Source organism: Lathamus discolor, unplaced genomic scaffold (genome assembly GCF_037157495.1).
Source record: "Lathamus discolor isolate bLatDis1 unplaced genomic scaffold, bLatDis1.hap1 Scaffold_70, whole genome shotgun sequence".
Taxonomy (NCBI): domain Eukaryota; kingdom Metazoa; phylum Chordata; class Aves; order Psittaciformes; family Psittacidae; genus Lathamus; species Lathamus discolor.
In genome coordinates this window covers 40,107-65,913 of record NW_027069385.1, presented here as the reverse complement: position 1 = coordinate 65,913, position 25,807 = coordinate 40,107, and the positions used below count along the sequence as shown (strand labels likewise).

Below are 25,807 nucleotides of genomic sequence, written 5' to 3'. Positions count from 1 at the left end.
TCCACGTTCTTCAGGCAGAATTCCCTATGCAAATCGTGGATGAGGTTGAGCTACGTCACAAAGGCTTTGCTGCAGTTGGCCCACCCTGGCCTGCACTTCAGAGCCCTCGTCTGAATCCATCCCCTATGTAAGTGACCTGGTGGGACCCATCCAGAGGAGCCCCGAGCCTGACGGAGACCCCATGGCTGCTGTCACCAGGAAACACGGGGAAACCTTGAGGAGGATGAGGAGGAAGCCCAGAGTCCGGCGGACGAAGCCCGTGCTGAAGTGGGGAAAGGCTCCGGCTCATGCCCGGCGATGGAACGCAGCTCCCAAGGGATTAAACGGCTGGGTCAGGAAGGGATCCTGCAGCTGGTACCTCTCCAGGCTGCTGACCCGGCTGTGCCCAGCAGCCCGGCGCATGTCGGTGGAGGCCAAGAGGCTGATCAGGGTCTCCATGGGCGGCCGTTGCAAGGGGCTCATCACCGAGGCCGACCGGCGGAGGAGGCAGCGGCGCGGCTCCTTCATCGGCACCTCGGAGCTGCGGGCTGCTGTGCAGAAGGTTACGAGGGGCGAAGCGCGTTTTGCCTCCTCCACCTCCAGCAGATCTTATTACCGGCGCTGAATTACAGCAGCCTCTCCTCTCGCCATCCCTTGTCCGCCTTCTTGCCTGGGAGAAGGAGAAAAGCGGGATTGCGGTGATGGGTTTGGTGTGTTCCGATGGTCGAGGAGGTGGGAGATGGGGTGGGTGCATCAGGGAAGCATCAGGGCTTCACCGGCGTGGCGTGGGAGCTCAGGAGCTGCAGGAATGGGATAACCCCCAGCGCCAGCACCCGGGAGGAGCCAGCTCCTGGGAGCAGCTCAGGTCTCCCCATGCCCTCTTATGGCTCAACCCCACACCCAGGTTGCTGGGTGTCCTCCTTCGGGGAGGCAGGGGTTAAATCCTGTGCATTAGGATTTAGGGATAACTCCCCATCCTTGTGCTCTTTCCAAAGCAAATGAAAATTATTCCTTCCCCTTTAGTCCGGCTTTTCCCAGCCAGGGAGGGATTAAAGCACCTCCAACCCCCCTGCCCCAACCATGGGGATGGTTTCCAAGCTCTGGGAATTCCTCGGAGGCAGAAACCAACCCAGGCTCCTCTCGCATCCCTGGCTGTTCGCAGAGCTGTTTTCCTTGGCTTTCACAGTCTCTTTCTAAGGCAGCCAGGAGGGATAACTCAGTAAGTGGGAATTCCCTGCCCTTCCTTCGCACCTACAAGCGCAGGATTCCCGAGCCTGTGCTCCCCATGGATGCACCCCCCAAAACATCCCTGTTGCCGCTGCCGGGATCCTTTGGGAAAGATTCAGCCAAGGCTGCAGCTGCCCAAGCTGCATGCGGGGGATGCTGCGATGGGGAAGGAGGGATGCGGGAAGCGCGGCTCGGGTACCTCTAGAGGGCTCTGGGTTAACGCTGCCTCCCGGGAGCGTTTCCTCCCTCCCGGATACCGGCTTGGGCTTCCGGAGCAGATCCATGCCCGGCAGCGGCTCCATTGTGTCGGCAGGCGGGGAGAGCCGCGGGGCGCGCAGCGGGGCTCCGCGGGTCCCTATCCCCTCGCAGCCGCCGAAGGCAGGAGGCGGCTCCCGGCTCCAGGCAGCGAGTCCTGACCCGGGCTTGCAGGTAACGGGGTGGGAGCCCTGCGCATGGCTGAGCTCTGCCCCGCTTGGGAGCCTGCAGCCTGCGGGGTGCTCCCAGCAGGAGCGGGGGATAAGGGAGAGGACGGGGGATAAGGAGGATGTGGCCAGGAGTGGGGCACCAGTGCCCCTGGGAGGGTGATTCCCAGTGAGGTGGGAACTGGGATGCAGGGGGAGAAAGGCAGAGATCGGGATGGGGTCTGCTGGGAAAACAGGGACCCTCCTGTCCCCGGGCTGCTGCTGGATGGGGGGAACAGGCCCCAACGGGTCTCCTGGGACCCCAGGGAAAGCATCCAGACCCAGGCAAGAGGAGGGGAACCTCCTTCGTTTCCAGGGGTTTCTCTTGCCCACAGGGGGTTTTGGGGAGCCCTGAAGTGAGGAACGGAGGGAGAAACCCTCCTGGTCCCCACCATGGAGCCATGGGTGCTGCTGAACCTGCGGCAGAAGGCGCTGTACCGGGATGTGCTGCATGAGAGCTACGAGACGCTGATGTCCCTCGGTGAGCGAACGCAAGCATCCCCTTCCCTTCCTCAGCATCCCCCCCTTTTCCCTTCCCTCTCCTTTTCCCTGTTTCTGGGGGGGAAGCAAAGGGCTCCCAGCTGAGGGAAGATGAATCCAGGCAGGTTTCCAGGGGGGTATCTCCAAACCCTGTCCTTAGGTTAATGGAAAATGCTGTTGATCTCTCCGCATTTATATTTAATTGGGAATACGGGCAACGGGATGTGCTCAGCATCGCTGCGTTCCCGGTCCAAACTGGGCGCTGGGTGGCCAAGTGTAGTGGGATCCTGTTCCTGCTGCGCTGATTTGAATGCCACCTCCTGCTCCCATTGAGGCCGTGCTCTGCCCTCCTCCTTTTCCCATTTCCCAGCAGCACAGGGGCTGGTGAGTGGAAAAGCAGCGGAGGAAGGACCAGGAGCGGGGAGCTGGGGGGAGCCGGACGCACGCCCCGACAGCGAGCGAAGCCCCGGCTCCAAGCGGCGCAAAGCGAAGCGCCCGGACAAAGCGGAGCCTCCCGGTGCCGCCAGGACCCCCAGCACGGCCCGCACCAAACCCCTCTGTGGGGCAGCCCCGGCGCGGGAGCGCCCGTTCGGCTGCGCTGATTGCGGCAAGAGCTTCCGGTGGGCCTCGCACCTGGAGCGGCACCGGCGCGTGCACACGGGCGAGCGGCCCTTCGGCTGCCCCGAGTGCGGCGAGGCGTACAGCCAGAGCTCGCACCTCCTGCAGCACCGCCGCACGCACGCCAGCGACCGGCCCTACAAGTGCGGCGACTGCGGGAAGCGCTTCGCCGGCGCGGCCGAGCTGGCGGCGCACGGCCGGGGCCACGCCGCCGACAAGCCCCATAAGTGCGGTGACTGCGGGAAGGGCTTCGTCTGGGCCTCCCACCTCGCCCGGCACCGGCGCGTGCACACCGGGGAGAAGCCGTTCCGCTGCGCCGAGTGCGGGGAAGCCTTCAGCCAGGGCTCGCACCTCACCAAGCACCGCCGCAGCCACACGGGCGAGCGGCCCCATCGCTGCCCGGCTTGCGGCAAAACCTTCTGCCAGAGCTCGGACCTGGCGCGGCACCACCGCACCCACCTGGGGAAGAAAGCGCTGCGCTGCGGGGACTGCGGGAAGCTGTTCCGGGCCGGCCCGGCGCTGGCGCGGCACCAGCGGGGCCACCGGCGGGAGCACTCCCACCGCTGCGCCGACTGCGGGAAGGGCTTCGTGTGGGCATCGCACCTGGAGCGGCACCGGCGCGTGCACACGGGCGAGCGGCCCTTCCCCTGCGGCAGCTGCGGGGAGCGCTTCGCCCAGAAAGCCCATCTCCTGCAGCACCGCAGGACGCACTCCCCCGACCGGCCCTACAAGTGCGGGCACTGCGGGAAGCGCTTCCGAGAGGTCCCCCCGTTCCTGGCGCACCAGCGGGGCCACGCGGCGCACAAGAGCTTCACGTGCGGCGACTGCGGGAAGGGCTTCGCCTGGGCCTCCCACCTGGAGCGGCACCGGCGCGTCCACACCGGGGAGAAGCCCTACGACTGCCCCGAGTGCGGGGAGGGCTTCAGCCAGAGCTCGCACCTCACCAAGCACCGCCGCAGCCACCTCCCCAAGGCGCCGTTCCCCCCTCCGGAGGACGCGGATGCCGGGGGAGAAGCCGGTGGATGCTGAGCGAGGATGCGGCCGTGGGGAGCCCTGAAGGACACGGAGAAGTGGGTGCTGATCCCGAGGGAAAACGCAGCCTGGGGGCAAAGCAAAGGGCACTGAAGGGGCTGGAGGGTGACACCAGGTGGGTGATGGGGCTGTGAGGCGTCAGGGATGGGTTTATCCCGAGGCGGGGGGGGGGACGGTGGCTGCGTCCCAATGGACATCGTGGGGGAGAAGGAGACTTCCTGAGGGATACAGAAAGGGACGGGGGGAGCCCACGGCTGGTTCTTGTGCCAAGATACGGTGGCGTTTGTGCCCGTTCCTCGCTGCCAGCAGGATGGAGAAGGCGATGCGTTGCACCCATGGAGAGGGCCCGATGCTGAGAGCGCTGGCGTGGGGTGAGGAATAAACCAGGAGCTGCCTGTGTCTGTTCTTGTGCCCCAGTCCCAGGCTCCGTCGCTTTTCCTGGTGGGAAACCCCTCGAGCATCCTCCCCCTCTCCAAAGACAACCACGCTGAGCCGGGTGAAGGGGGTTTTGGCTGAGCTGCCTTCTACTTTATTGCCTGCTATCCCGAGCCGAGGGATCCCAGCTCTGCCTGTTCCCAGCTCCATGCATCCCAAACAGCGTCCAGGGGGTCGCAGGGAGGAAGCAGCAGAACTGGTGACGGCTGCAGGTCCCCGTGGCCCTTGTCTGAGCCGTTCGGCCCCGAAAGCCACCAGTGGGAGGGCGATTTTCCTCCTCCCGAGCACCCACCCCACCGAGGATGGTACTGGAGACGCGGTCTCCCCGGCACCCTGAATTATCACCCAGCCCGCCCCAAATCCCGTCCCTCCTCTCCTGGTCCCCCCCCAAAGCCCCTCTGCTGATCGCTACACCCCATGCCCCCTCCCCACCGCGTCACCCCCATTCCCCACCCGCCACGGCCATGGGGCATCCCCAAAGGCTCTGAGCACCCCCGGGACCCCATCTCAAGAGCTGGGGGGGGCAGGCAGGGAAGCCCAATGCTCCTGGGGGGCAGAGGCATCGCTTTGCACCGTGTCCCCCTCCCCGCCTCTCCACGCCGTGGTGTGGGGCAGGACGGCCTTGGCCGCCCAGCCCCGGGGCGAGGAAGGGGAGGAGGAAGGCTCCGGGTGCTGCTGGAGCAAGGCGCTGGGCTCCTCAGCCCAGGGCTCCGGAGGGGTCGGGGTCCCCCCTCGCCTCTCCTCTGCCCACCACTCCGCTGGCAGCAGGGACACGGGGCCGTGCAGGCGCCGATGGGCCGCCAGTGCCGCGCCGAGCCCGAAGGCTTTGCCGCAGTCGGGGCAGGCGTGCGGCTTCGCGTGGGCTCGCTGGTGCCGGTTGCGGTGGGAGCTGCGCCCGAAGCGCTTCCCGCAGTGGGCGCAGGAGAACGGCTTCTCCCCGGTGTGGCTGAGCCGGTGGCGGTCGTAGTGCGAGCTCCAGGCGAAGCCCTTGCCGCACACGCCGCACTGATAGGGCTTCTCGCCGCGGTGCAGCCGCTGGTGCCGCTCAAGGCCGGGCACGGTGCTGAAGCCTTTGCCGCAGTCAGGGCAGGCGTGGGGCCGGTTGGGCTGGGCGCCGTGCGTGCGGCGATGCGCCAGCAACGTGGAGCTGACGGCGAAGCTCTTGCCGCAGTCGCCGCAGCGGTAGGGCCGCTCGCCCGTGTGCACCCGCCGGTGCCGCTCCAGGTGCGAGCTCACGGCGAAGCCTCGGCCGCACTCGCCGCAGCGGAACGGCTTCTCCCCGGTGTGGATGCGGCGGTGGCGCTCCAAGTGCGAGACCCAGCCGAAACGCTTCCCGCACGCCCCGCACGGGTACGGTTTGGTGCCGGCGCCGGCTCCCTCGGTGGCTTTGCCCTGCTGCCGGCTGTGGGTGCGCTGGTGCTTGGCCAGCGCCGAGCGCCAGCGGAAGCAGCGCTTGCAAACCGGGCACGGGTACGGGCTCTCGCCGCTGTGGACGCGCCGGTGCTTGAGGAGGTTGGAGCTCTGCGAGAAGCTTTTGCCGCACTGCTCGCAGCAGTGGGGCCGCGGGGGGCTGCTGCTGGGCAGCGTCTGCGTGCCCTTGTGCTTGAAGCGCTGCGGGGCCGTCTGGTGGTTGAGGCGCTTGCCGCAATCAGCGCACTTCGGTGCGGGCGGCGGGGGCTCTGCTTCCTCCTCCTCCTCCTCCTCCTCCTCCTCCTCCTCCTCCCGGTCCGGGGCAGCGGCGTGGGTGCGCATGTGGCGGTCGAGGTGCGAGCTCCAGGCGAAGGCTCTCCCGCACTGCCCGCACTGGAAGGGCTTCTCGCCGGTGTGGATGCGCCGGTGCCGCTCGAGGTGCGAGCTCCAGGCGAAGGCTTTGCCGCACACCCCGCACTCAAAGGGCTTTCCGCCCGAGTGGCTCTTCTGGTGCCGGTCGAGGGCGCCGGGGTCGGCGAAGCCGCGGCCGCACTGCGGGCACCGGTTGGGGCGGTGGCCGCCGGGAGCGTGGGTGCGCTGGTGGGTGAGCAGCGAGGAGCTGACGCTGAAGCGGCGCCCGCAGTGGGTGCAGGCGTAGGGGCGCTCGCCCGTGTGCACCCGCTGGTGGATGGTGAGGTCCGAGCGCTGGATGAAGCCCTTGCCGCAGTCGGGGCAGGCGTGCGGGCGGTCGCCGCTGTGGATCTTCCGGTGCTTCACCAGGGCTGATTTGTGGCTGAAGCTCTTCCCGCACTCCCCGCACGTGGTGCTGGGCTGGGAGGTTGGGTCCCCCGCGCCCCTGCTGCCGCCCGGCTTCGCCCCGGTCTCCGTGGGGCTCGGGGGATGCTCCTCGGGTTTCACCTCTTGGGGCTCTTCCTTGTCGTGAGGGGGCTCCTGCTCCGCTCCTGCTCCAGCCTCTGTGGGGCGCAAAGAGAGACAGAGCCCAGGCAGGAGCCATCGCCTGGGGGCTGCGGTGATGGGAAGGGGGCAGGAAAAGGGGATGCTTCCATGTGAGCCCCCGCTGCGGTCAAGGCATGACCAGAGGCTCACCTGCAGCCGGGGTGTCCCTGGGCACGTGGAGGTCCAGGGCTCTCGGTTCACCCCCGTGGTCCAGGCGGGGCAGCAGATCTGGCTTGGAGAAAGGGAATTCTGGTAAAGAGAAGAGGGAATGAGCAGCATGGGGCAGGAGAGACCCACGCCCCTGATGCTGGGATGAGGATTCATGCATCCATGCATCCATCCATCCATGCATCCATCCATGCATCCATCCATCCCAAACCCTCCTCTGCAGGAGGGGGCATGCTCCTCACCCAGCGCCATCAGCGTGTCGTAGCTCTCCTGCATCACGTCGCGATAGAGCGCTCTCTGTCGCGGGTCCAGCAGCACGTACGGCTCCATGGCTGGGGAAGGAAGGAGGTCACCCCCATGAGCCGTTATCCCACGGGATGGACCCTTCCTGCAGAGCCCTCTATCTGTAATCTATAGATTATTGGTCTTTAACAAGCCGAATCGCAAACCAGGCACGAAGCGTGGTGATGGGCAGCTGATGCACCCCTCCAGCCTTTCCCCTGCCCTGTATTTCCCCAGATCCTACAGGAACTCTATACCCTCTGCCTCTACCAAATGTGGATGAACATCGTTTTCCCCCAGAATTAACGGGAAGGAAGCAGGAAGGGGAACCAGAAACATGGAAGCATCCCCCTCTGCTCAGTGGGCGCATCAGGATCCCAATGAGTATCGGTTTAGAGGCACTATTTGCCTATTCCAGCTGTGGAGGATGGAGGCCGGGATGTGCTGGTTGCGCAGGAGGCGGTCACTTGCAGGTACCAGGAATAAAAGGGCGATCTCAAGCCGATCCCTCCCGCAGGTTTTGCCCTATTCCTGCTCTTTATCGTGCAGCCCCATCAGCACCTCACTTACTGCCATGCTGCTGAGAGCATAAAGAGAGCGGGTTATCAGCAACACCCCTGCTCGCAGCACCTCCGCTCCCTGCTTCCCAAAGCCCATCCCAAATCAAACCCACCCGCTCGAACGAAGGGAGAGGGGCAGGGCGGGCGGGCGCCGGCAGGGATGGGGTTTGGAGGGGGTTTGGGTGGTTTTGGGGGTGGTTTTGGGGTTTATTCTCCACATCCAGCACCGAGTTTAAGCCTGGTGCGTGCGGGCGCCGCGGAGGGGATGGGAGGCGAGGGGAAGGGAAAGGATGGAGGAGAAAGCAAAGGGATGCGATGGAAACGGAGCCATTTTCCGCTCTCTTTTAGCACCCGAAGCCCGAATCACCCCGTTACCTGCGGTATCCGGCTCGGGAGGTGCTGTCGGCAAAGCCCATAGAGGTCCCCCTCCCTTTTAACCCCCTAAATCCCCCTTTTTCTCCCCAAAACGAGCCGCAGTGTGTGTGGGGATGCGAGGACCACAGGGATGCGGCGCGGCGGCCGCGGCGCGGTCCCTCCGGTAGCCCGAGCAATGGGAGTTAAAAAGGGGGGGGGGGGGGGGGGGAGGAAGGAAGCAAGGAATTAGAGGGGAAAAAAAGCCAGGAGAGAGGGAGAAGGAGCTCGGCACCGGGGCCAGGGCCCTCTGGTGGCAATAGCGGCCGCGTCTCTGGGCGGAAATCGATCAAACCGCGTTGTAGAGCGGAAAATGCCCATTAAAGACCTGGAAAAGTGGGGGTTTCCCCTCAAAATGGGCTAAAAGGCGATGGTTTTGGGGTTCCTGCCCCTCTGTGGGGATGGGGATGTGCCCCCCGGGGTGTTATCCCTAGGGAGGGCTGCAGCGGAGCGGGATGCCGCGGGTGTATTGGTTATAAACCCATTATGGACCGCTCTGGGGCTCAGACTGGAGCTGGGCGAGCATCCTGCGGGATGCTTTAACACGTGTGGACCGCGGGGCTGCTCCTCCCGTTGCAGCGGCCGTTGCCAGCGGGAAAAGGGGTTGGGTTTGGGGGTAAAAGGGGGGTTTTCTGTCAGCAGATGTCGGCGCTGTCAGCACGGAGCCCGTCCGAGGTGTGTTTAACGGCCCCGTGAGGGGTTTGGGGCTCACAGGGGCCTCCCAAACGGCCCCGTCCCACCGTGGCCACAGCGCTTTCGGGGGGCTTTTGCCCCTCGGCAGGACCCGTCGCCGTGGCAACGCCGCTTGGCTGCCCTCACCCAAGATGGACGCCAGGGCTTCACCGCCGGCGGCCATCTTGAGCAAGGCCCCGCTGGCGGCAGGGCGGAGGGGGAGGCCGCAGCCATCTTGTCTCTCGCCCTGCCTGAGGGCGAGGTCGCCATTTTGGAAACGGGCAGGGAGCCGCCATTTTGAACGTGCTGGTCCTGTGCCCCCGGTGTCCGCAGCATGAGGACGCGGAGCTGCCGGAGCAAGCCCGGAGGAGGCCGAGCGGGGGCTGCAGCAGCTCCTGTGTGGAGCCCGGCTGAGAACATCGGGGCCGGAGGGGAGAAGCTGCTTGGAGCCCTCGGAGCGGCTTCAAGGGGGCTGGCAGGGTGTGGAGAGGGGCCTGCGGCAGGGGTAGGGCAAGCGGTGATGGAACTGGAACAGGGCGGTTCGGGTTGGGGGTGAGGGAGCTCTTCCCTGTGAGCGCGGCGGGACCCTGGCACGGGTTGAATGGAGTTGGACCAGTTCAAGCCCAGGTTGGACTGGGCTTGGAGCGAGCTGCTCCAGCGTGCGGTGCCCGTGGCAGCGGTTGGAACGGGATGAGCGTTAAATCCTTCCCAACCCAAACCGGGCCACGATGGATTCCATGCCGGTTTCCATGACAACGCCATGGCCGCGCCATGCTCCCCCCGCACATGCGCACTGCTGGAAAGACGCAGCCTTCCCCCCCCGCCCGCTCCCCTCCTCGTTGTGCGCAGGCGCGGCCACGCCCCCCTCTCCCCGCGCAGGCGCGGACCCGCTCCCTCGGCCTCAGTCGGGCCTGGGGAGCGGAGCGGATCGGATCGGAGCGGAGCAGCCCGGGGCCGCGATGGAGGCGCCGCCCGCCCCCCCCAGCGTTCCCCCTGCTCCGTGCAGCGCGGCCCGCAGCCTGCAGGACGAGCTGACGTGCCCGGTGTGCCTGGAGTACTTCAACGACCCGGTGCTGGTGGCCGAGTGCGGGCACAACTTCTGCCGGGCCTGCGTGACCCAGTGCTGGGAGGACTCTGCGCGGCGGCTTTGCTGCCCGCAGTGCCGGGAGCCGGTGCCGCAGCGGCTCTTCCGCCCCAACCGCTCCCTCGGTAACATCGTCCACATCGTCCGCCAGCTCGGCCTGCCTCCGAGCCCCGCCGAGCCGCCGCCGGGGCCTCCGGCGCCCTCTCCGCCGCTGCCGGCCGCCGCCGCAGCCGCTCCGCCCGGCCCGCCGGGCCCGCCGCGCTGCCCTCGCCACGGGGAGCCGCTGCGGCTGTACTGCGTGCAGGACCGCCGCGCCGTCTGCGTTGTCTGCCACCTGTCCCGAGAGCACCGGACCCACACCGTGCTGCCCGCCGAGGAGGCGGCCCACGCCCCGGAGGTCGGTGTGGGGCCGGGGGTTGGGGTGCACTGGGGGGCCCTTCTTCCGTGCCGGATGGGCCCCGCTCGATGCGGGCTGCGTGAGGGATAAGCGTAAGGAGGAATCCCAGGGATAACCCCCCCCACGCCAAATGTGGGGTGCAATGAGGACACCCCACGGGATAGGAGTGCACCAGGGACCCCCCCCCCCCCCCATGGGGCGCAATGCGCTTGGGTGCAATAGGGACTCCCTGTCCTTACCGGAGGTGACCCTGCTTATCCCCCAGGGCATAAGGGATCCCCTCGATGCATTCCCCCTGTCCATTACCTGGGATGCAGTGAGGATACAGGGTGCAGGATGGGGGTCCCCTGCCCAAGCTGTGTGATGGGGCAGGTTGTGGGGTGCAACAGGGACTCGGTTTCCCCGCACTCCGGGAGAATGGGGGTGCAAAACGGAGCTGGGTTTAACTGGGAAGGTACTGGGAGCGGGGGGGTGCAGCCAGTGCGAGATTACCCTGCACTGGTGTGAGTGTGCAGAATGCCGTTAAACACCCCAAACCTGCTTCCATGGGCAGGAATGCTCTGGAATGGACATGGAGCCTGGCTCCGCGGGGTGGGGGGGCATAATAAAGGCTTCAAGTGGAGCAAGACCCCCCCCCCCGAAGTGACTTTCCCCCCCCGAGTAGCCCAACACGGGGCGAGCGAGCCGTGTGACGCAGAGTGAATCTGGAGCCATTCAACCACCCGAAACCTCCATAGGGCACGGGGGAAGCCCCCCCCCGGGGCGATGGGGGGGGGTCCCCATTAGAAATAGTCATTAATGAGTAATGAAGAGGCTCCCGAAGGTGGGAGCCTGGCCCCGGGCAGCCCAGGCCTGGGGGAGCCAAGATGCCGGCCGGGATGTGCAGTGCGCAGCAGCGGATGGAGGAGGAGGCACCGGAGCAGCCGGAGCCATCCCGGTGCATCAGGGACAGGGAGGAGGGGAGCTTCAACCACAGCCCCTTCATTCCCGAGTTACCGGCATCGGGGCAGGTGCCTCCAGAGGGGTTTGTGCTGAATCCGGTGCTGCGATGGCTGCTTTGCCATCTCCAGTGGTTGTGAAGCTGCAGCTCGAGTTGGTCCCAGATGTGGGACTGGTCCTCGCTCGGCACCTTTAGCCTGTTGGAAGCTGCTCTTTTGCTGCTATTTCCCCTTTTTAATCTGCTTTTACGCATTTTTAACATCTCTTTTTGCCTCTCTGGGGGCTGTTTGCAGCTCCTGCTTCTCCTGTCATTGCTGTTCTCTCCCATGCCACCAAGCCCTGGTTACACACAGTAGAATCTCTGCAGTTCTGTGTTGTATTTGTGCAAGATGAGCCGTTGGTTGCTGCCCAAAGCCCTGCTGCTTTCTGTGGAGCGTTGCTAAGCACCTCCCTGTCTGCCTTGGAGGCCAAAGGCCTTCAAACAAGGGCAGTTTCCAACAGTGAGCTGTTAGTAACCACTTTGCTCAAGCTGGAGGCAGCCGAGCCCCCCATCTCAGTGGGGTCCAGGCAGCCCTGGGGGGCTGGGATGTGAAGGCTCATCCCAAAAGGTTATCCCAAGGGGCAGGAAAGGGGTTTTCCTGTGGGGTTTGTGCTTGCAGAGGGCTAAAAACTGGCTCGAACCTGGCCTTTTGCCTCCCTGCCCTTCCTTCCTTCCCTTGTATCTGTTTTCAGGCTGCTTTGGGGCTGGGTTTTGGCTTGCCCCAAAGTAAGGGTTGAGGGTGATGGGGCCGGGGAGGATACAGCACAGTGTCAGCCTCACCTCTCTTTGGGTTCATGGTGTTCTCCACCTCACCCCCCCCCAGGTTTGATGGGATTTGCGCAGTTTCAGCAGCAACACTGGAGGCCCCCCCCTTCCATCCCATCCCCCTGTATTCCTGATCCCAGGTAGGCAGGATTCCCAACAGAGCTGCTCTTTGTCCTTCCAGGAGGTGCCCCAGGAGCACTTGAGCTCCCTGAGGAAAGGGCGTGAAGAAGCCAAAGCTGAGAGGGAGAGACAGAGCGAGGACTTGCTGGTGAGTACCTGGGGGCGTCCCTGGCACCCCCTGCCCCGGCCATGGGGTGCCCATCTCACGTGGGCTTCCCCATTGGGGCCTTGCAGAAGCAAACAGAAGTGGAGAGGCAGAAGATTGTGGCCGAGTGCAAAGAGCTCCGGGGCTTCCTGGAGGAGAAGGAGCAGCTCCTGTTATCCCGCCTGGAAGAGCTGGACAAAGACATCCTCAAGAGGAGGGATGAGAGCGTGTCCCGGCTCTCCGAGGAGATCGCCCAGCTCGACAAGCTGCTGGCTGAGCAGGGAGGAGAGAGCAGCCCCGGGAGCCAGCCCGGCCAGGTGAGCTCCATGGGATGGGTGTGGGATCGGGATCCATTGCCGGGGTGCTGACCCCCAAGCTTGGGGTCTGTTGCTGTGAGCCCTGTGTCCTCGTGGGGTTCGCAGCTTGGGACAGTCATGTTTTCCTTTAGAAACCACGTCGGTTTTCCCATCCCCCCTGGAAAAGGGAAAAACCCCATAATTATGCACTGGTTCTGCCGTTTCCATGGGCCCACGCTTTGGGAATGGGCTGGGAGCTGATCCCGCAGCACAGCAGTCATGGGGCTGGTTTGGGGGAGGATTTGGGAGGCTTTGAGCTCACCCTTTCTTGGTGTTTTCCTCTCTTTCCAGGTCGTTGCCCCATCTGGAAGCAGGTGAGAAGCTGAGCCCTTGCTGGGGCTCACACTGGGGGTTCCAGCTTCACCCCCCCTGGTTCTCACCCACACCAGGGTGTCACCAGCCCCAGACCCAGCCTTGTGGCAGGGGTTGAGCATCTCCCAGAGGGAAACCACAGAGAAACCTGGTTGGTGAGGGCCAGAACCCCTCAGACTGGTCCCATTCTCAGCTGTGGGGCCAGGAGGATGCTAATCCATCCCCAAACCTTCCCTGTCTTCCCTGCCTGTAGCTTGGGGGTTCAGTTACTCCCATTGGGAACTTAATGCTGCTTTCTCGTCCCCAGCTTTGAGAGCTGGATGTTCTGCAAGCCCGAGGCTGGCTTCACAGAGCTGGAGAAGAAACTCAAGAGCTTCTCCCAGAAGAGTGCTGTGCTGAAGGAGGTCCTGCTGGAGTTCAAGGGTGAGCCCTGGGACAGGTTCCCTTCCAAAGCTGGTGCTTCCCATGGCAGCCCGGTGTTGAGTTCAGCCTGAAACACGGCCCTGAGTTGTGCTCTTGCTTCTCCCTTGCTGGGACAGCTCCATTTGAGCAACTGCTCGTGAAAAGCAAGAGCAGCAGCACGTTGCCCTTGAATTCCTTGGATTCTGGAGGTATCCATCCACTGCCATTCTCAAGCAGTGGCAGTTGGTGGCCTGCCATGCAGCAGGGATCAAGGTTGTGTGATTGTGAAATCCCGTGGCACAAAAGCAGCTGAACTTCTTTCTTCTCTCCCCTCAGAGAACCTCAGGTTCGAGCTGGAGAATGACACAGGTGAGCACATCGCCTTCCTCCTTGTCCTTAATGCAGGAGTTCGGGCTTCTCCAGGCAGGAGAGGAGGAAAACCGGTGCTGGTGCTGCCAGGGGAAGGGGGGGAATGATCCCAGTGCTGGGAGAGGCCCTGGGAGGTGCAGCCCTGGGGCTGGTGGGGTTAAGAGGACTCTGCAGGAGACCTTTGTCCCTGCTCCCGGCTGTCGGATCCGCTCCGGGATGGACTTTGCAACCTCTGTGGTGGGTGCAGGATGGAGCCAGCTCTCAGCAGCCTCTGATGCTCCCCGCTCACAGCCAGTTCCTGAGCACAAAACCAGCCCTTAAACACGAGGATATTTGCTCATTCCAGCACTTGGAAGTGACTGAAGAAACCTGGGATGTGGAGCGGCTTGCGCTAGGGGAAGGTGGCAGGGGTTGGAACTGGATGAGCTTTAAGGTTCCTTCCAACCCAGCCCATTCCGTGATCCTATAAAATGCTATTTCGGCCCAGAAATCTCTATTCCAGAGTGAGGGAGGTGCCTGGGATGGGGTGGGCTGGAGGGTTTCCAGCAGGGATCTGCCTGTTCCTCTGCTTGCATTAGGAAGTGGAGCCTGATCCTTGTTCCGTGCAAGTCTTTGAGTGCTTAAAGTCGGAGGCGTCCCCCTCCTGTGGGGCAGAGGCAATGAATCCCTTTGGAGAGTGGCTCGCAGGTGCTCACATCCCTGTTTCCCTCTTCCCAGGTGACCTCTCCCTGGACCCAGACACAGCCAACCCCTACCTGGTGCTGTCAGAGGACAAGAGGAGCGTGCGGCTCCGGAGCGCGCCGCAGGAGCTGCCGCCAAATCCCAAGAGATTCGATTATTCCTTCTGCGTGCTGGCAGCGGAGGGGTTCGTGGCTGGGAGGCACTACTGGGAGGTGGAGGTGGGAGATGGGGAGAGCTGGGTGCTGGGGGCAGCGCGCGAGTCCGTGCGGAGGAAGGAGAAGATCGACTTTGCTCCCGAGGAGGGCATCTGGGCGGTGGGCTTGAACTGGAAGGGGAAGAACTGGGATCAGTACCAGGCTTTCACCTCCCCAGAGACGCCCCTGTCCCTGTGTGAGAGGCCCAGGAAGATCGGGGTCTACCTGGACTATGAGGGGGGGTGGGTGGCGTTCTACAACGCCGACAACATGGCTCCGATCTTCACCTTCACCGCGGCTTTCACCGAGAAGATCTTCCCCTTCTTCTGGCTCTTCTATGTGGGCTCCTCCCTCTCCCTCTGCAATTGAGCCTCCCGTTTCTTTAGCCCTCCCAAGGTGACCTGCAAGTAGGATCCTGTCCCTCTTCCCGCCCTGCTTTCAGGCAGAGGCCCCCAGACCTCCTCCTTGTCCCTTGTTCTGCTGTTTTCTTGTTGCTTTCCAGTTTTGAGTCTCTTTTTCACACCAAAAACCTTCCTCCGGGGCATCGACCGTGGAGGCGGATGGCTGAAATAGCCTCCTCGTGGTGGGGTTGTTCCTGTTGCAGAAGTAACCCCATGTGTTTTGTTTGCTGTTCTGGTTCAAGTCGGCTGCCCCATGTGAACAGGGATGTAACCAGGGACGAAAGCTCCCGTAGGGGTTACTCGCATCCTGCATTGTTCCAAAGCTTTTGTGCACCCCAGGAAGCTCTGGAAGGCTGGGAAACCAGCGTGAGGAGCAGAGGTACCATTCCCAGCCCTGGTTCCTGATGCAGTTGCTCTGCAGGTCACCTTTTAGCTTCCCTTTCACCTCATTCTTGCTTTCCTTTCCCCTTGGGAAAGGGCTGAGTTCATCTCCTCACTGTTGGTAGCACCAAGAGAGCAAAACCTCATCCCCTTCCTCACCGCTGCCCCCAGTAGCACCGAGCATCCATAGGGTTGGGAATGGAGGGAGACGGGATGAGTTTTGGGGTGTAGCCACAGGGACATGCAGCGAAGCAGCGGTTCAGGGTTGCTTTGTGGGTAGAGCCTGGTGGAATGCGGCCTGTATCCGTTGGGAAGGAGGGGGAAGCTTGTTGTCAATGTGATCTCGTGCTTATAACCCCTGGCCCACCCCTGTGTCCTCCACGATGCTTTCTTGTCTCTGCCCTGTCACTGTTTAGTGGGGAAATAAAAGTTGCTGTGCAAAAACTAACACCAGAATCCCTGGAATTCCCCAAACTCCTGTTTCCTGGGCTGCCTGCAGCAGGAAAAGCTGCTCTCGGGTCCTCAGCCACCCTCATCGAGGTGAATGGGGCTTGGGGCCACCTCTCCTTGTCCCTGTCAGCTCTTTGGGGGGCCTCTGGGCAGGGTTGGAATGGGGGTGCCCCCAGATGGGTATCACCGAGCGTCCCCGGAATGCTTAGGAAGAGGTAAATGGTGTTCATAGGATATGGGGACCCATCACCACATCAGTAACACCTGTGTGCAAGGCCAGAACTGACACAGCCTCAGTCCCCTCCACCTCCATCATCGTTTCACTGCGCTGAACGTGGAAAAGCTCAGGGTTTGGTGTTGACCTGGCCAAAACCAGGGAAAATCTCCCTTTTCCCCCTCTTTTTTCCATAGAAACTCAGCACTGAGATGGCCGCTGCAAGTGGGGAAACCCCCTTGGACGTGGAATGAGTCTTTATTGAGGATCCTGCTGGTGCCTCTGGCACCCTCACACTGGGAGGGATTCAGGGAGGAAGCTCCATGTGTGTGAGCCCAGGGTTTGGCAGAGAAGCTGGGAAGCGCCGTTCCTTCCCTGCTCCTTGTACTCTTGGCACTGCTGCGGGGTCCAGCATCATCCTTGTCCATCACCCCTCTGATCTCAATCCAAGGAGGATGAGTCCTATGAGCCAGCACCCTCCATCCCCTGGCCTTGGGCTGCTCCCGCATCCTGGATCCCGATCCCTTCCCGATACTCGGCAACGGGAGGTGGGATCTGCTCCGGGTCCCCACCGCTCCCCAGCGTGGCCCCAGGGGCCGGCCCCTCCGTGGGCGCTGGGGCCGGCGGTGCTGGGCGCTCGCCGGGGGGGTGGCTCTTGCTCTTGTGGGCCGCGACGTTGTCCCTCTTCTCGAACCTCTTGCCGCAGAGCTCGCAGGAGAACTGGTACCCGGCGGCGGCCCCGTGCTTCTTCATGTGCCAGTTGAGGGAGGCCTTCTGGCGGCACGTGAAGCCGCACACCTCGCACCTCGGGGGGGGCAGAGAGGCAGGAATGGGGCTCACGGGGTGCTGAGCACCAGGGGGACCCAGGCCCACCTCAGCTCGGCACTGGGATTGCAATGGGGGGGCTTAGCAAAGACACCGCAGCGCAGCATGGGTGGCCGCAGCCTCCAGGCAAGGCGGTGCAGTGCTCTGGTTAGAGCCAGCTCATTGCTCTCCTTGGGCCCCTGCTTACCGCTCTCCCTTAGGACCCATCTTGCTGCTCTCCTTAGGTCCCAGCTTATTGCTCTCCTTGGGCCCCTGCTTACCGCTCTCCTTTAGGACCCATCTTACTGATCTCCTTAGATCCCAGCTTTATTGCTCTCCTTAGGTCCCTGCTTACTGCTTTCCTTTAGGACCCAGCTTATTGCTCTCCTTAGGTCCCTTTTTATTGCTCTCACGAAATCCCAGCTCATTGCTCTCCTTGCATCCCTGCTTATTGCTCTCCTTAGATCCCCGCTTATTGCTCTCCTTAAATCCCTGCTGATTGCTCTCCTTTAGGACCCATCTTATTGTTCTCCTTAGATCCCCGCTTATTGCTCTCCTTAAATCCCTGCTGATTGCTCTCCTTTAGGACCCATCTTATTGCTCTCCTTAAGTCCCTCTTTATTGCTCTCACTAAATCCCAGCTCATTGCTCTCCTTGCATCCCTGCTTATTGCTGTCCTTAAATCCCTGCTGATTGCTCTCCTTAGATCCCAGCTCATTGCTCTCCTTAAATCCCAGTTTATTGCTCTCCTTAAATCCCAGTTTATTACTCTCCTTAAGCCCATCTTATTTAGCTCTTCCAAACCAAGCCCACCCTGAAGCTGCTGCTCAGAGCTCAGCCAACCCCAAACCTTGAGGCAAAGCCTCTTAACAGCCAGCCCTGAGGACCTTGGCTCTCCCATGGAGCCAAGGAACTCAACTGGGGTTGAAAACCTGATGAATTTGGGCCGAGAGGCACTGAGGAGAAAGCACCAGAGCCCGTGCTCGCGGTGCTGGGACCGGTACTCACTGCAGAGGCTTCTCCCCTGTGTGGATGCGCCTGTGGATGATGAGGTTGCTGCTGGTGCGGAAGGAGCGGGCGCAGAACTCGCAGATGTAGTCCCTCTTGTCTGGGAGCAGAGGAAATGAGGGATCAGGAGCGGATCCAGGCTCAGGGGCGGGCAGGGATGCGTTGGGATGTGCTTTAGGAGGGGAACTACAGCCCCATGGCGGGGGGTACGTGCCCAACTCACCACTGTGCAGCTTCTCGTGCTCCTTGAGGTGCTTCTTGAAGTTGAAGGATTTGCCACAGCTCGGCTCTGAGCACGTGAAGGTTTTCTGGTGCACGTGCTGGTACTTCTTGTGGTGCTGGTGTGCGGAGAGAAGAGAGGTCGGTGACGGGAGGATGCCCTTGGGGGAAGCCCAAAGGGCCCCGTTTCACCCCCTTGAAGCGTGAGGTGGGACCGAAGCGCCCTCAGGCTGCTGCACGCATGGGGCCAACAAGTCCTATGGCTCCATGGGCAGCCCAGGCTGCCCCGTTCCAGCTGTGGGACAACACCCAAAGCACCTCCAACAAGGCAAACCCTGCCCCGTGGCGGTCCCCGGAGCATCCCGGGATGAAGGGGATGCCCGCGGGGCTGCCCCAGGCCTCACGTTCAGGTACTGGCGGTTGGAGAAGATCTTGCCACAGCCCTCGAAGTCGCACAGGAGGATCTCGCGCTTGGCGGCCTTCCTATGGGATGCAGGGTGGGAAACCAGCGTCGGGGAGGATGCTCCGGTCCCCAAGGAGGTTCTCCCCCCGCCCCAGCCGGAGGCTGGGTTCCAACCCACGGGAAGGGGATGGAGCCCCCGGCCCCACGCACCGGATCCTCTTGGGGCCGATCTGCGCCACGTCCTCGTCGCTCGCCCGCGCTCGCCTCTTGCAGCTGCAATGGGAGAGAAGGGGCTTGAGTGAGGCTCTTGTCCCCCCCCGCACGCGAAGCCCACACTGAAACCAGCCCCCGGCCGCCCTTTCCCTGCTCTTTCCTCCATCCCGAGGGATTCCCCCCATCCCAGCGGGAAGCGGCGCTGACAAATGCACCTCTGAGGCATTACAAGTGGGAGCATGCTCTTTATTGCTCATTATAAGCCTTTCACATGGCTCTGGGCACGTCCCAGGACGTTAAGGTTGGTGTCAACCTCACACCAGCCTCATTTGAGCTATGAGTTATCCACAGGGAATTCCGGGCTCCCGTCCTGGAATGAAGGAAAAGGGTGTTAAAACCGGGGCTGCTTTTACAGCGGGGAGAATAAAGAGATTGCAATAGACAGCTCAGCCTCAGCACGGGGCTGGGTATCTCCATCCACAACCTCTTCCAACACGCTTTTAGCCCAGGATGGGGTTACCTTTGGGATGAACGTGCCGAGGGCTCAGGAAGGGGCGTTTTAGCTCCGTTCTTCCAGGTGCTGCGACAAGGAAAAGGGGGAAAATGAACCAAAGGCTGGGAAACAGCACCCCTGTAACGGAATCCAGCCTAGAGCTCAGGTGAATGACGGAGCTGGGGTCCTGCAGCGCAGCGATGGGCAAGGGGAGGAGAAAAGCAAATCCAGCTTTACCATCACGTTTTCCATTGCTGGGCCTGGATCTTCACTCTTCCAACAAGCAGGAGGCGCTTCCAGAGCTGGAAGGAGGCAGGAAGGGCGCTGAGCACCACAACGCAGCGGGAATCCCGTGTCCGGGTGAAAAGGCTCCCGCGGGGAGCAGCAGGTACTTACGTCTGGGCCTGCTGGTCCCGTCTCCCATCGGATGCATGGAGCAGGATGAGGTGAACGTGCTCATTCCAGTCGAAAAGGGGAGTTCGACCCCCTCCTTGTTACCAGGTGCAGGAAGGAGCCAGCTCCTTCTGTGCCAGCCCCACGTGGGCCAGCCTCTGGCTTCAGCACCGAGACCAACCTCTCCTTAACACCCTTGCGAAGAGCCAGCAATAGAGGGAAGAGCTCAGGATAGAGCTGGGAATGTCGAGGCTGGGAAGGCAGGATCAAACCCAACCCCCAGTGCAAAGAGCAGCGCTGAGCAGAGGCTGCAGATGGAGTCAGCGTCGGCGCCATTGTCCCTTGGGCAACCTCACTTCTGCCCCATACCCATGAGTGAGAGCAGTGTCTGTGCTTCTCCAGGTGAGGAGGGGTGGGATTGATGGATGGATGATGGATGCATGGATGACGGATGGATGAAGGGATGGATGATGGATGGAGGGATGGATGGGTGATTGACGGAGGGATGGATGATGTATGACAGGATGGATGATGGGTAGAAGGATGGATAAATGGATGGATGATGGATGCATGGATGGATGATGGATGCATGGATGCTGCATGGATGGATGACAGATGGATGGTGGATGGATGGATGGATGATTGATGAAGGGATGGATGATGGATGGATGGATGGATGATGGATGGATGGATGCATAGATGATGGATGATGGATGGAGGGATGGATGGATGGATGATGGATGGATGCTGGATGGATGGATGGATGATGGATGGATGATGGATGGATGAATGACGGATGGAGGGATGGAGGATGAATGACGGAGGGATGGATGAAGGGATGGATGGATGATGGATGATTGATGGAGGGATGGATGATGAATAGATGGATGGATAGATGGATAGATGGATGGTTGGATGGATGGAGGGATGGATGATGAATGGAGGGATGGATGAATGCATGGATGATGGACGCATGGATGCTAGATGGATGGATGGATGGATGACGGATGGAGGGATGGATGATGGATGGATGGATGATGGATGAAGGGATAGATGATGGATAGATGGATGGATGCATGGATGATGGATGCATGGATGATGGATGAAGGGATGGATGATGGATGGATGGATGATTTACGGAGGGATGGATGATGGATGCATGGATGATGGATGCATGGATGCATGGATAATGGATGCATGGATGCTGGATGGATGGATGCTGGATGCATGGATGCTGCATGGATGGATGACGGATGGATGATGGATGATGGATAGATGGATAGATGGATGGATGATGGATGCATGGATTATGGATGCATGGATACTGGATGGATGGATGACGGATGGATGATGGATGGATGGATGATGGATGCATGGATGGATGACGGATGGATGATGGATGATGGATAGATGGATAGATGGATGGATGATGGATGCATGGATTATGGATGCATGGATACTGGATGGATGGATGACGGATGGATGATGGATGGATGGATGATGGATGCATGGATGGATGATGGATAGATGGATGATGGATGAAAGTATTGATGATGGATAGATGGATGGATGATGGATGCATGGATGATGGATGGAGGGATGGATGGATGATGGATGGATGGATGGATGGATCATGGATGGATGGATGATGGATGCATGGATGATGGATGCATGGATACTGGATGGATGGATGACGGATGGATGATTGATGGATGGATGATGGATGCATGGATGATGGATAGATGATGGATGCATGGAGGACGGATGGATGATGCATGTATGGATGATGGATGCATGGATAATGGATGCATGAATGCTGGATGGATGGATGGATGGATGATGGATGCATGGAGGATGGATGGATGGATGATGGATGTTTTTGCTGCTACAACCTCCAACCTGCTCAGAAGCTTCATGGTCGTGGTTTAAGGGGTCTTTGTGCCCCTCCAGGAGCACCTCTGCCCCAGGAGCACATCTCCAACCACCCAGGACCAGCTCCACAAGACAGTGGATGAGACGAAGACTCATTAAACCCCTCACAGTGAAGTTGCTTGGCAAGCCCCAGCAGCCAACAAGCTCTGCTCTGTGATGGCAGCATCACAAGGACAAGGATTAAACCACCCTGGGACACGTGGTGTCCCAGACTGAACATCCAATAGCGCTGGGCTGGATGCTTCCTGTCTGGTTCCTCAGCATGGGAAGCACCAGCAGCATCCCCAAAACACTCACTCAGTGGCCATGGAGAGCTGGGTACCCCAAGAGGAGCACCCAATGCCCATCCCCAGCATCCCCACCTGAACACGGCGCCGTGACCCACCTCGCTCGTCCACTCCTCTCCTCGGGTGGGCTGGAGCTGCTCAGGCTCAGCTCGTCTGGGGGCTGCTCCTCCTTGATGGGGTTCCTGGGGACTCTGCCCTGGCTTGGTCGTCGCTGCGGCTCCGACTCGCTGGGGAGGAGAGAGGATTGGGATAGGAAGCACGGTTGGATGTGGTGGGATACGGATGTGGTTGGGCCCTCATTTCAGTGCCATAAGGACCCTGCTCCCATCTCCTCCCGCCTGCGAGGGCAGCAGGAGGGTGGCAGGGTCTGAACCTGGGATGATCCCAGTCCATAGGCTCCTTCCCGGCAGCTCCAAGTGCTCCTCACCTGTCCATGGACGGGTGGTAGTTCTCATCACGCAGGTCATCGGTGTAGGTCAGGTCATCGTCCTCGGCCAAGTCCTCCTCCTCCTCCTCCTCTTCTTCCTCCTGGGGCTCAGGCCCCTGCTTCACCTTCTCCTCTGGGATGAGTGCGCTGCGGGAACACAATGGCCAAGGAATGGGATAGAGGGGTCCAAGCTTCTTCCCTGGGGGAAGATTCCTGTGTGCCACCACTCACCTCCCGTGATCCTTCCCCGCGGTCCCTGTCTCTGCTGGCACTTGGGGAGCTGCAGGGAGATGACAGGAGCAGTAAATTGAAGCCGGGATGTTGGGAGAGGCAGAGGATGGGGCATGGATCCGGCAGCAGGGTTGGGAAGCTGGAGGTGTTGGAAAGGACCTGGCTGGTGCCATCCATGCAGTTCTGGATCATTAGTTCTGCAAAGGACCTTTCCAACCCAAACCATTCTATGACTCTACTGGAAGAAGCTCAACCTCTCCTCAAGAGGCTGCAACAGGGAACACGGAAACCCCAAAGCAGACTTTTCCCCCTGGTTTTCAGCGGGGCTCGGGACACCCCCGATCCCAGCAGGAAGGTGCTCGATGGGACGGGAGAAAGCTCAAAGATGGGGCAGCACGATGGGACAACGGGGACGCGGCGCTCACCTGCGCCATCGCCAGCACCAGCTCCCGGCTCTTCCCTCTGCCCCGGGGCGGGCGCCGGAGCTTCCCCCTCGGCTCCAGGCTCCCCGTTCCCCGCGCGTCGCAGCGAGCGCCGGCGGCCGCTGCCCCCCGGGTCCCCCCCGGGCTCCTCCTCGCTGCCGGGGACCCCCCAGGAGAAGCTGTGCCCGGCCACGCACTCCCACACGAGCGGGGCCGCGCTGCCCGGCGCCGGCGCCTTCACGTCGGGGACGAAGCCGCACTCCTGGCCGTGGCCGTGGGACAGCACCACGAGGCGCTGCAGGGCTTCGGCGTGGAGGAGGCCGGGCCCCGGCTCGCCTGTGGGGCACCAGAGCAAGGGAGGGGTGAGGACCAGCCCCAGGGTCTCCATCACGGGGCACCATGGGGGTCCCTCCGCCTTCTCCTGCAGGCTCTGAGGCTCCCACCCTCTGGAATGCCCAAATCCTCACAGAGCTCCCTCAAACCCAGAGCTGGGAATGCCGAGAGCCCCACCAGAGCCAAGCCCGGCACCTCAATAAAGCTCTCCCGGACCCCAGGTAATGGTGGGCTGAGGGGGGAGGCACCTACCCGGGCTCCAGACGCAGCCGTGCGAGCTGTACCTGTGGTGGGAAGAGGCGCAATGAGCGGGGTTGACCCTTCCCGGTGCCCATCCCGAGGGACGGCGGCGCCCAGCACGGACCTGTCGAGGAGGAACTGGGCGAGCTGGGAATGGAGGGCGAAGCCGAGCTGCTCCTTGAGGCGGCACCAGCGCTCCAGGTGCCCCCCGATGCGGATCCGGCACTTGCTGCGCCGCGCATCCAGCTCCCGGCGCTTCTGGCGGCGGATGCAGTCGGGAGCGCGCTGCCGGGCGGGACGGCCCGGATCCATCGGGAGCGGCTGCGGGACACGGGGGTCAGCAGATGCGGGGATGGGATAGAGGGATACGGGGATGGGACAGCTCCATGGGGGGATACGGGGGGACGGATGGGCAGTGCGATATGGGGATGGTCAGGGGGGTATGGGGATGGTCAGAGGGATATGGGGATGGTCAGGGGGGTATGGGGATGGGATACAGGGATATGGGGATGGGACAGCTCCATGGGGGGATGCAGGGGGATGGATGGGCACTGGGATATGGGGATGGTCAGGGGGGTATGGGGATGGGATAGAGGGATATGGGGATGGGATAGAGGGATACGAGCATGGGACCGCTCCATGGAGGGACACAGGGGGATGGATGGGCACTGGGATATGGGGATGGTCAGGGGGATATGGGGATGGGATAGAGGGATACGGGAATGGGACAGCTCCATGGGGGGATGCAGAGGGACGGATGGGCAGTGGGATATGGGGATGGGATAGAGGGATACGGGCATGAGACAGCTCCATGGAGGGACACAGGGGGATGGATGGGCGGTCGGATATGGGGATGGGACAGTGGGATACAGGGATGGGACAGCTCCATGGGGGGACACAGGGGGATGGATGGGCAGTGGGATATGGGGATGGGATAGAGGGATATGGGGATGGAACAGCTCCATGGAGGGACACAGGGGGATGGATGGGCACTGGGATATGGGGATGGGATAGAGGGATACAGGGATGGGACAGCTCCATGGGGGGATGCAGGGGGACGGTTGGATGGGGGATACGGGGATAGGACAGGGGGATACGGAGGCAGCCCGGCTCCATGGGGGGGGGTCATGAGGGGACATGGGGAAGGACCCCCCCAGGCCACGCCCCCTGTACTCTCTTAGCCCCGCCTACCCGTCACGGCCACGCCCCCTCCCCTTAGCCCCGCCTCCCTCCTTCCCGCCATTTCTCCCCGCCCCCCCCCCCTCAGCCCCTCACGGACACCCCCTCCCCCCCCCCCCCCCGCCGCGGTCCCGTTCCCACCGCCGGGCCTTAAAGCGGCCGCCGCAGCGGGGACGATGGAGCCGGCCGGGACGGGAAGGGACGGGGGGGCCGAGGCCCCGTCGCGCTCCCCCGGCCCCTCCGCAGCCGTGCCCGCCGCCGCCCAACCTCCTCCGCGGGGCCGCGCTCCATCGCCCCCCTCGGTGGCCCCACCCCGGGGCCGTGCCCCCTTTAAGAGCCAACGACACCACCCCCACCCCCCCATCGCTCACGCTGCTCAGGTACCGGGACAAGATGGCGGAGGCACCGCCCCTTTTGCCGGCGCATGCGCGGTGGGGCCGGGCGGCGGTCCGGCGCTGGGCCCCGTTTTGGGGTGAAATCTCCTCTTTTGGGGACATTTTAGGGGTGTTTCGAGCCCTCCCCGAGGCCCGGCTTCGGTCCCCGTTGGGGCTTGGTGTGGGGAAGGCAGAGCCGCGGTTACCCAGAGCCCCGCAGCGCTGCCTTTCAGCCTGCCCCGGCCTGGGTAATGAATAACAGCAGTGATGCTAATGGTAGCTAACGGAAATGGTAATAAATGTGGTAATTGTCATTGTGGGTGAAGTTAAAGCCTTTAGAGCCGTGTTGAGGCTATTGGCAATGCAGCAGCATCAATGCGTCGTCAATAGAGCATCATCAATGCAGCAGCATCAATGCGTCATCAATAGAGCATCATCAATGCAGCAGCATCAATGCGTCATCAATACAGCATCATCAATGCAGCAGCATCAATGCATCGTCAATAGAGCATCATCAGTGCAGCAGCATCAATGCATCATCAATAGAGCATCATCAATGCAGCAGCATCAATGCATCGTCAATAGAGCATCATCAGTGCAGCAGTATCAATGTGTCATCAATAGACCATCGTCAATGCAGCAGCATCAATGTGTCGTCAATACAGCATCATCAATGCCGTAGCATCAATGCGTCATCAATAGAGCATCATCAATGCAGCAGTATCAATGCGTCGTCAATCGAGCAGCATCAATGCAGCAGCATCAATGTGTCATCAATACAGCATCATCAATGCCGTAGCATCAATGCGTCATCAATAGAGCATCAATGCCGCAGCATCAATTTGTCATCAATACAGTATCATCAATGCAGCAGCATCAATGCATCATCAACAGAGCATCATCAATG

General features: G+C 61.8%; 4 protein-coding genes and 1 long non-coding RNA gene across 15 annotated transcripts; 2 read left to right on the top strand and 3 right to left on the bottom strand.

Annotated features, from left to right (window-relative positions):
- The first annotated feature begins 728 nt into the window (after positions 1-728).
- On the top strand, positions 729-4,196 carry LOC136006818 (zinc finger protein CKR1-like). 3 transcript variants are annotated; one of them, XM_065664889.1, is made up of 3 exons: positions 729-1,635; positions 2,003-2,148; positions 2,518-4,196. In XM_065664889.1, the coding sequence occupies exons 2-3, from the start codon at positions 2,061-2,063 to the stop codon at positions 3,792-3,794; spliced, it is 1,365 nt and encodes a 454-aa protein (XP_065520961.1). In that variant the 5' UTR covers positions 729-1,635; positions 2,003-2,060; the 3' UTR covers positions 3,795-4,196. The 3 variants fall into 3 exon arrangements, with proteins under 3 accessions (XP_065520961.1, XP_065520962.1, XP_065520963.1); XM_065664890.1 differs by having other exon boundaries at positions 1,984-2,148; XM_065664891.1 differs by having other exon boundaries at positions 731-2,148; positions 2,521-4,196.
- Positions 4,197-4,677: 481 nt separating this feature from the next.
- LOC136006809 (zinc finger protein 436-like) lies at positions 4,678-8,186 on the bottom strand. Of its 6 annotated transcripts, none has more exons than XM_065664868.1 (4): positions 7,307-8,014; positions 7,010-7,099; positions 6,750-6,848; positions 4,678-6,616 (listed from the first exon to the last, which is right to left on the bottom strand). In XM_065664868.1, the coding sequence occupies exons 1-4, from the start codon at positions 7,386-7,388 to the stop codon at positions 4,740-4,742; spliced, it is 2,148 nt and encodes a 715-aa protein (XP_065520940.1). In that variant the 5' UTR covers positions 7,389-8,014; the 3' UTR covers positions 4,678-4,739. The 6 variants fall into 6 exon arrangements, with proteins under 6 accessions (XP_065520940.1, XP_065520941.1, XP_065520938.1 ...); XM_065664869.1 differs by having other exon boundaries at positions 6,750-6,827; XM_065664866.1 differs by having other exon boundaries at positions 4,678-6,831; positions 7,985-8,186.
- A 1,110-nt stretch (positions 8,187-9,296) lies between these two features.
- Positions 9,297-15,726, top strand: LOC136006811 (E3 ubiquitin-protein ligase TRIM7-like). Its single transcript, XM_065664874.1, has 7 exons — positions 9,297-10,173; positions 12,099-12,185; positions 12,272-12,499; positions 12,830-12,852; positions 13,158-13,273; positions 13,589-13,621; positions 14,339-15,726. Exons 1-7 carry the CDS (start codon positions 9,421-9,423, stop codon positions 14,863-14,865), a joined length of 1,767 nt encoding a protein of 588 aa, XP_065520946.1. The 5' UTR covers positions 9,297-9,420; the 3' UTR covers positions 14,866-15,726.
- Positions 15,727-16,162: 436 nt separating this feature from the next.
- LOC136006810 (zinc finger protein 692-like) lies at positions 16,163-25,038 on the bottom strand. Of its 4 annotated transcripts, none has more exons than XM_065664870.1 (12): positions 24,898-25,038; positions 23,472-23,668; positions 23,360-23,391; positions 22,778-23,110; positions 22,353-22,491; positions 22,122-22,268; positions 21,793-21,921; positions 18,587-18,649; positions 18,378-18,456; positions 17,978-18,092; positions 17,755-17,854; positions 16,163-16,747 (listed from the first exon to the last, which is right to left on the bottom strand). In XM_065664870.1, exons 1-12 carry the CDS (start codon positions 25,021-25,023, stop codon positions 16,405-16,407), a joined length of 1,803 nt encoding a protein of 600 aa, XP_065520942.1. In that variant the 5' UTR covers positions 25,024-25,038; the 3' UTR covers positions 16,163-16,404. The 4 variants fall into 4 exon arrangements, with proteins under 4 accessions (XP_065520942.1, XP_065520944.1, XP_065520943.1 ...); XM_065664872.1 differs by having other exon boundaries at positions 22,353-22,401; XM_065664871.1 differs by having other exon boundaries at positions 24,911-24,967.
- LOC136006820 (uncharacterized) lies at positions 18,815-20,586 on the bottom strand. Its single transcript, XR_010609275.1, has 4 exons — positions 19,479-20,586; positions 19,320-19,384; positions 19,110-19,169; positions 18,815-18,959 (listed from the first exon to the last, which is right to left on the bottom strand). It is a non-coding gene; the product is annotated as an uncharacterized LOC136006820 (long non-coding RNA).
- Positions 25,039-25,807: the final 769 nt, after the last annotated feature.

What these genes read in the sequence shown, in the direction of transcription:
- LOC136006810 (XM_065664870.1), bottom strand. Translation starts at nt 25,023, where the DNA reads ATGTCCCCAAAAGAGGAGATTTCACCCCAAAACGGGGCCCAGCGCCGG. An exon ending in ATCGGCCCCAAGAGGATCCG is followed by an intron (nt 18,457 to 18,586) that starts GTGCGTGGGGCC and finishes TGCATCCCATAG; the next exon opens with GAAGGCCGCCAAGCGCGAGA. An exon ending in CCAACCGCCAGTACCTGAAC is followed by an intron (nt 18,093 to 18,377) that starts GTGAGGCCTGGG and finishes TCCGCACACCAG; the next exon opens with CACCACAAGAAGTACCAGCA.
- LOC136006818 (XM_065664889.1), top strand. Translation starts at nt 2,061, where the DNA reads ATGGAGCCATGGGTGCTGCTGAACCTGCGGCAGAAGGCGCTGTACCGG. An exon ending in CGAGACGCTGATGTCCCTCG is followed by an intron (nt 2,149 to 2,517) that starts GTGAGCGAACGC and finishes CCCATTTCCCAG; the next exon opens with CAGCACAGGGGCTGGTGAGT.
- LOC136006809 (XM_065664863.1), bottom strand. Translation starts at nt 7,388, where the DNA reads ATGTTTCTGGTTCCCCTTCCTGCTTCCTTCCCGTTAATTCTGGGGGAA. An exon ending in ACATTTGGTAGAGGCAGAGG is followed by an intron (nt 7,100 to 7,306) that starts GTATAGAGTTCC and finishes TTCCTTCCCCAG; the next exon opens with CCATGGAGCCGTACGTGCTG.
- LOC136006811 (XM_065664874.1), top strand. Translation starts at nt 9,421, where the DNA reads ATGGATTCCATGCCGGTTTCCATGACAACGCCATGGCCGCGCCATGCT. An exon ending in GACAGAGCGAGGACTTGCTG is followed by an intron (nt 12,186 to 12,271) that starts GTGAGTACCTGG and finishes GGGGCCTTGCAG; the next exon opens with AAGCAAACAGAAGTGGAGAG. An exon ending in GTTGCCCCATCTGGAAGCAG is followed by an intron (nt 12,853 to 13,157) that starts GTGAGAAGCTGA and finishes TCTCGTCCCCAG; the next exon opens with CTTTGAGAGCTGGATGTTCT.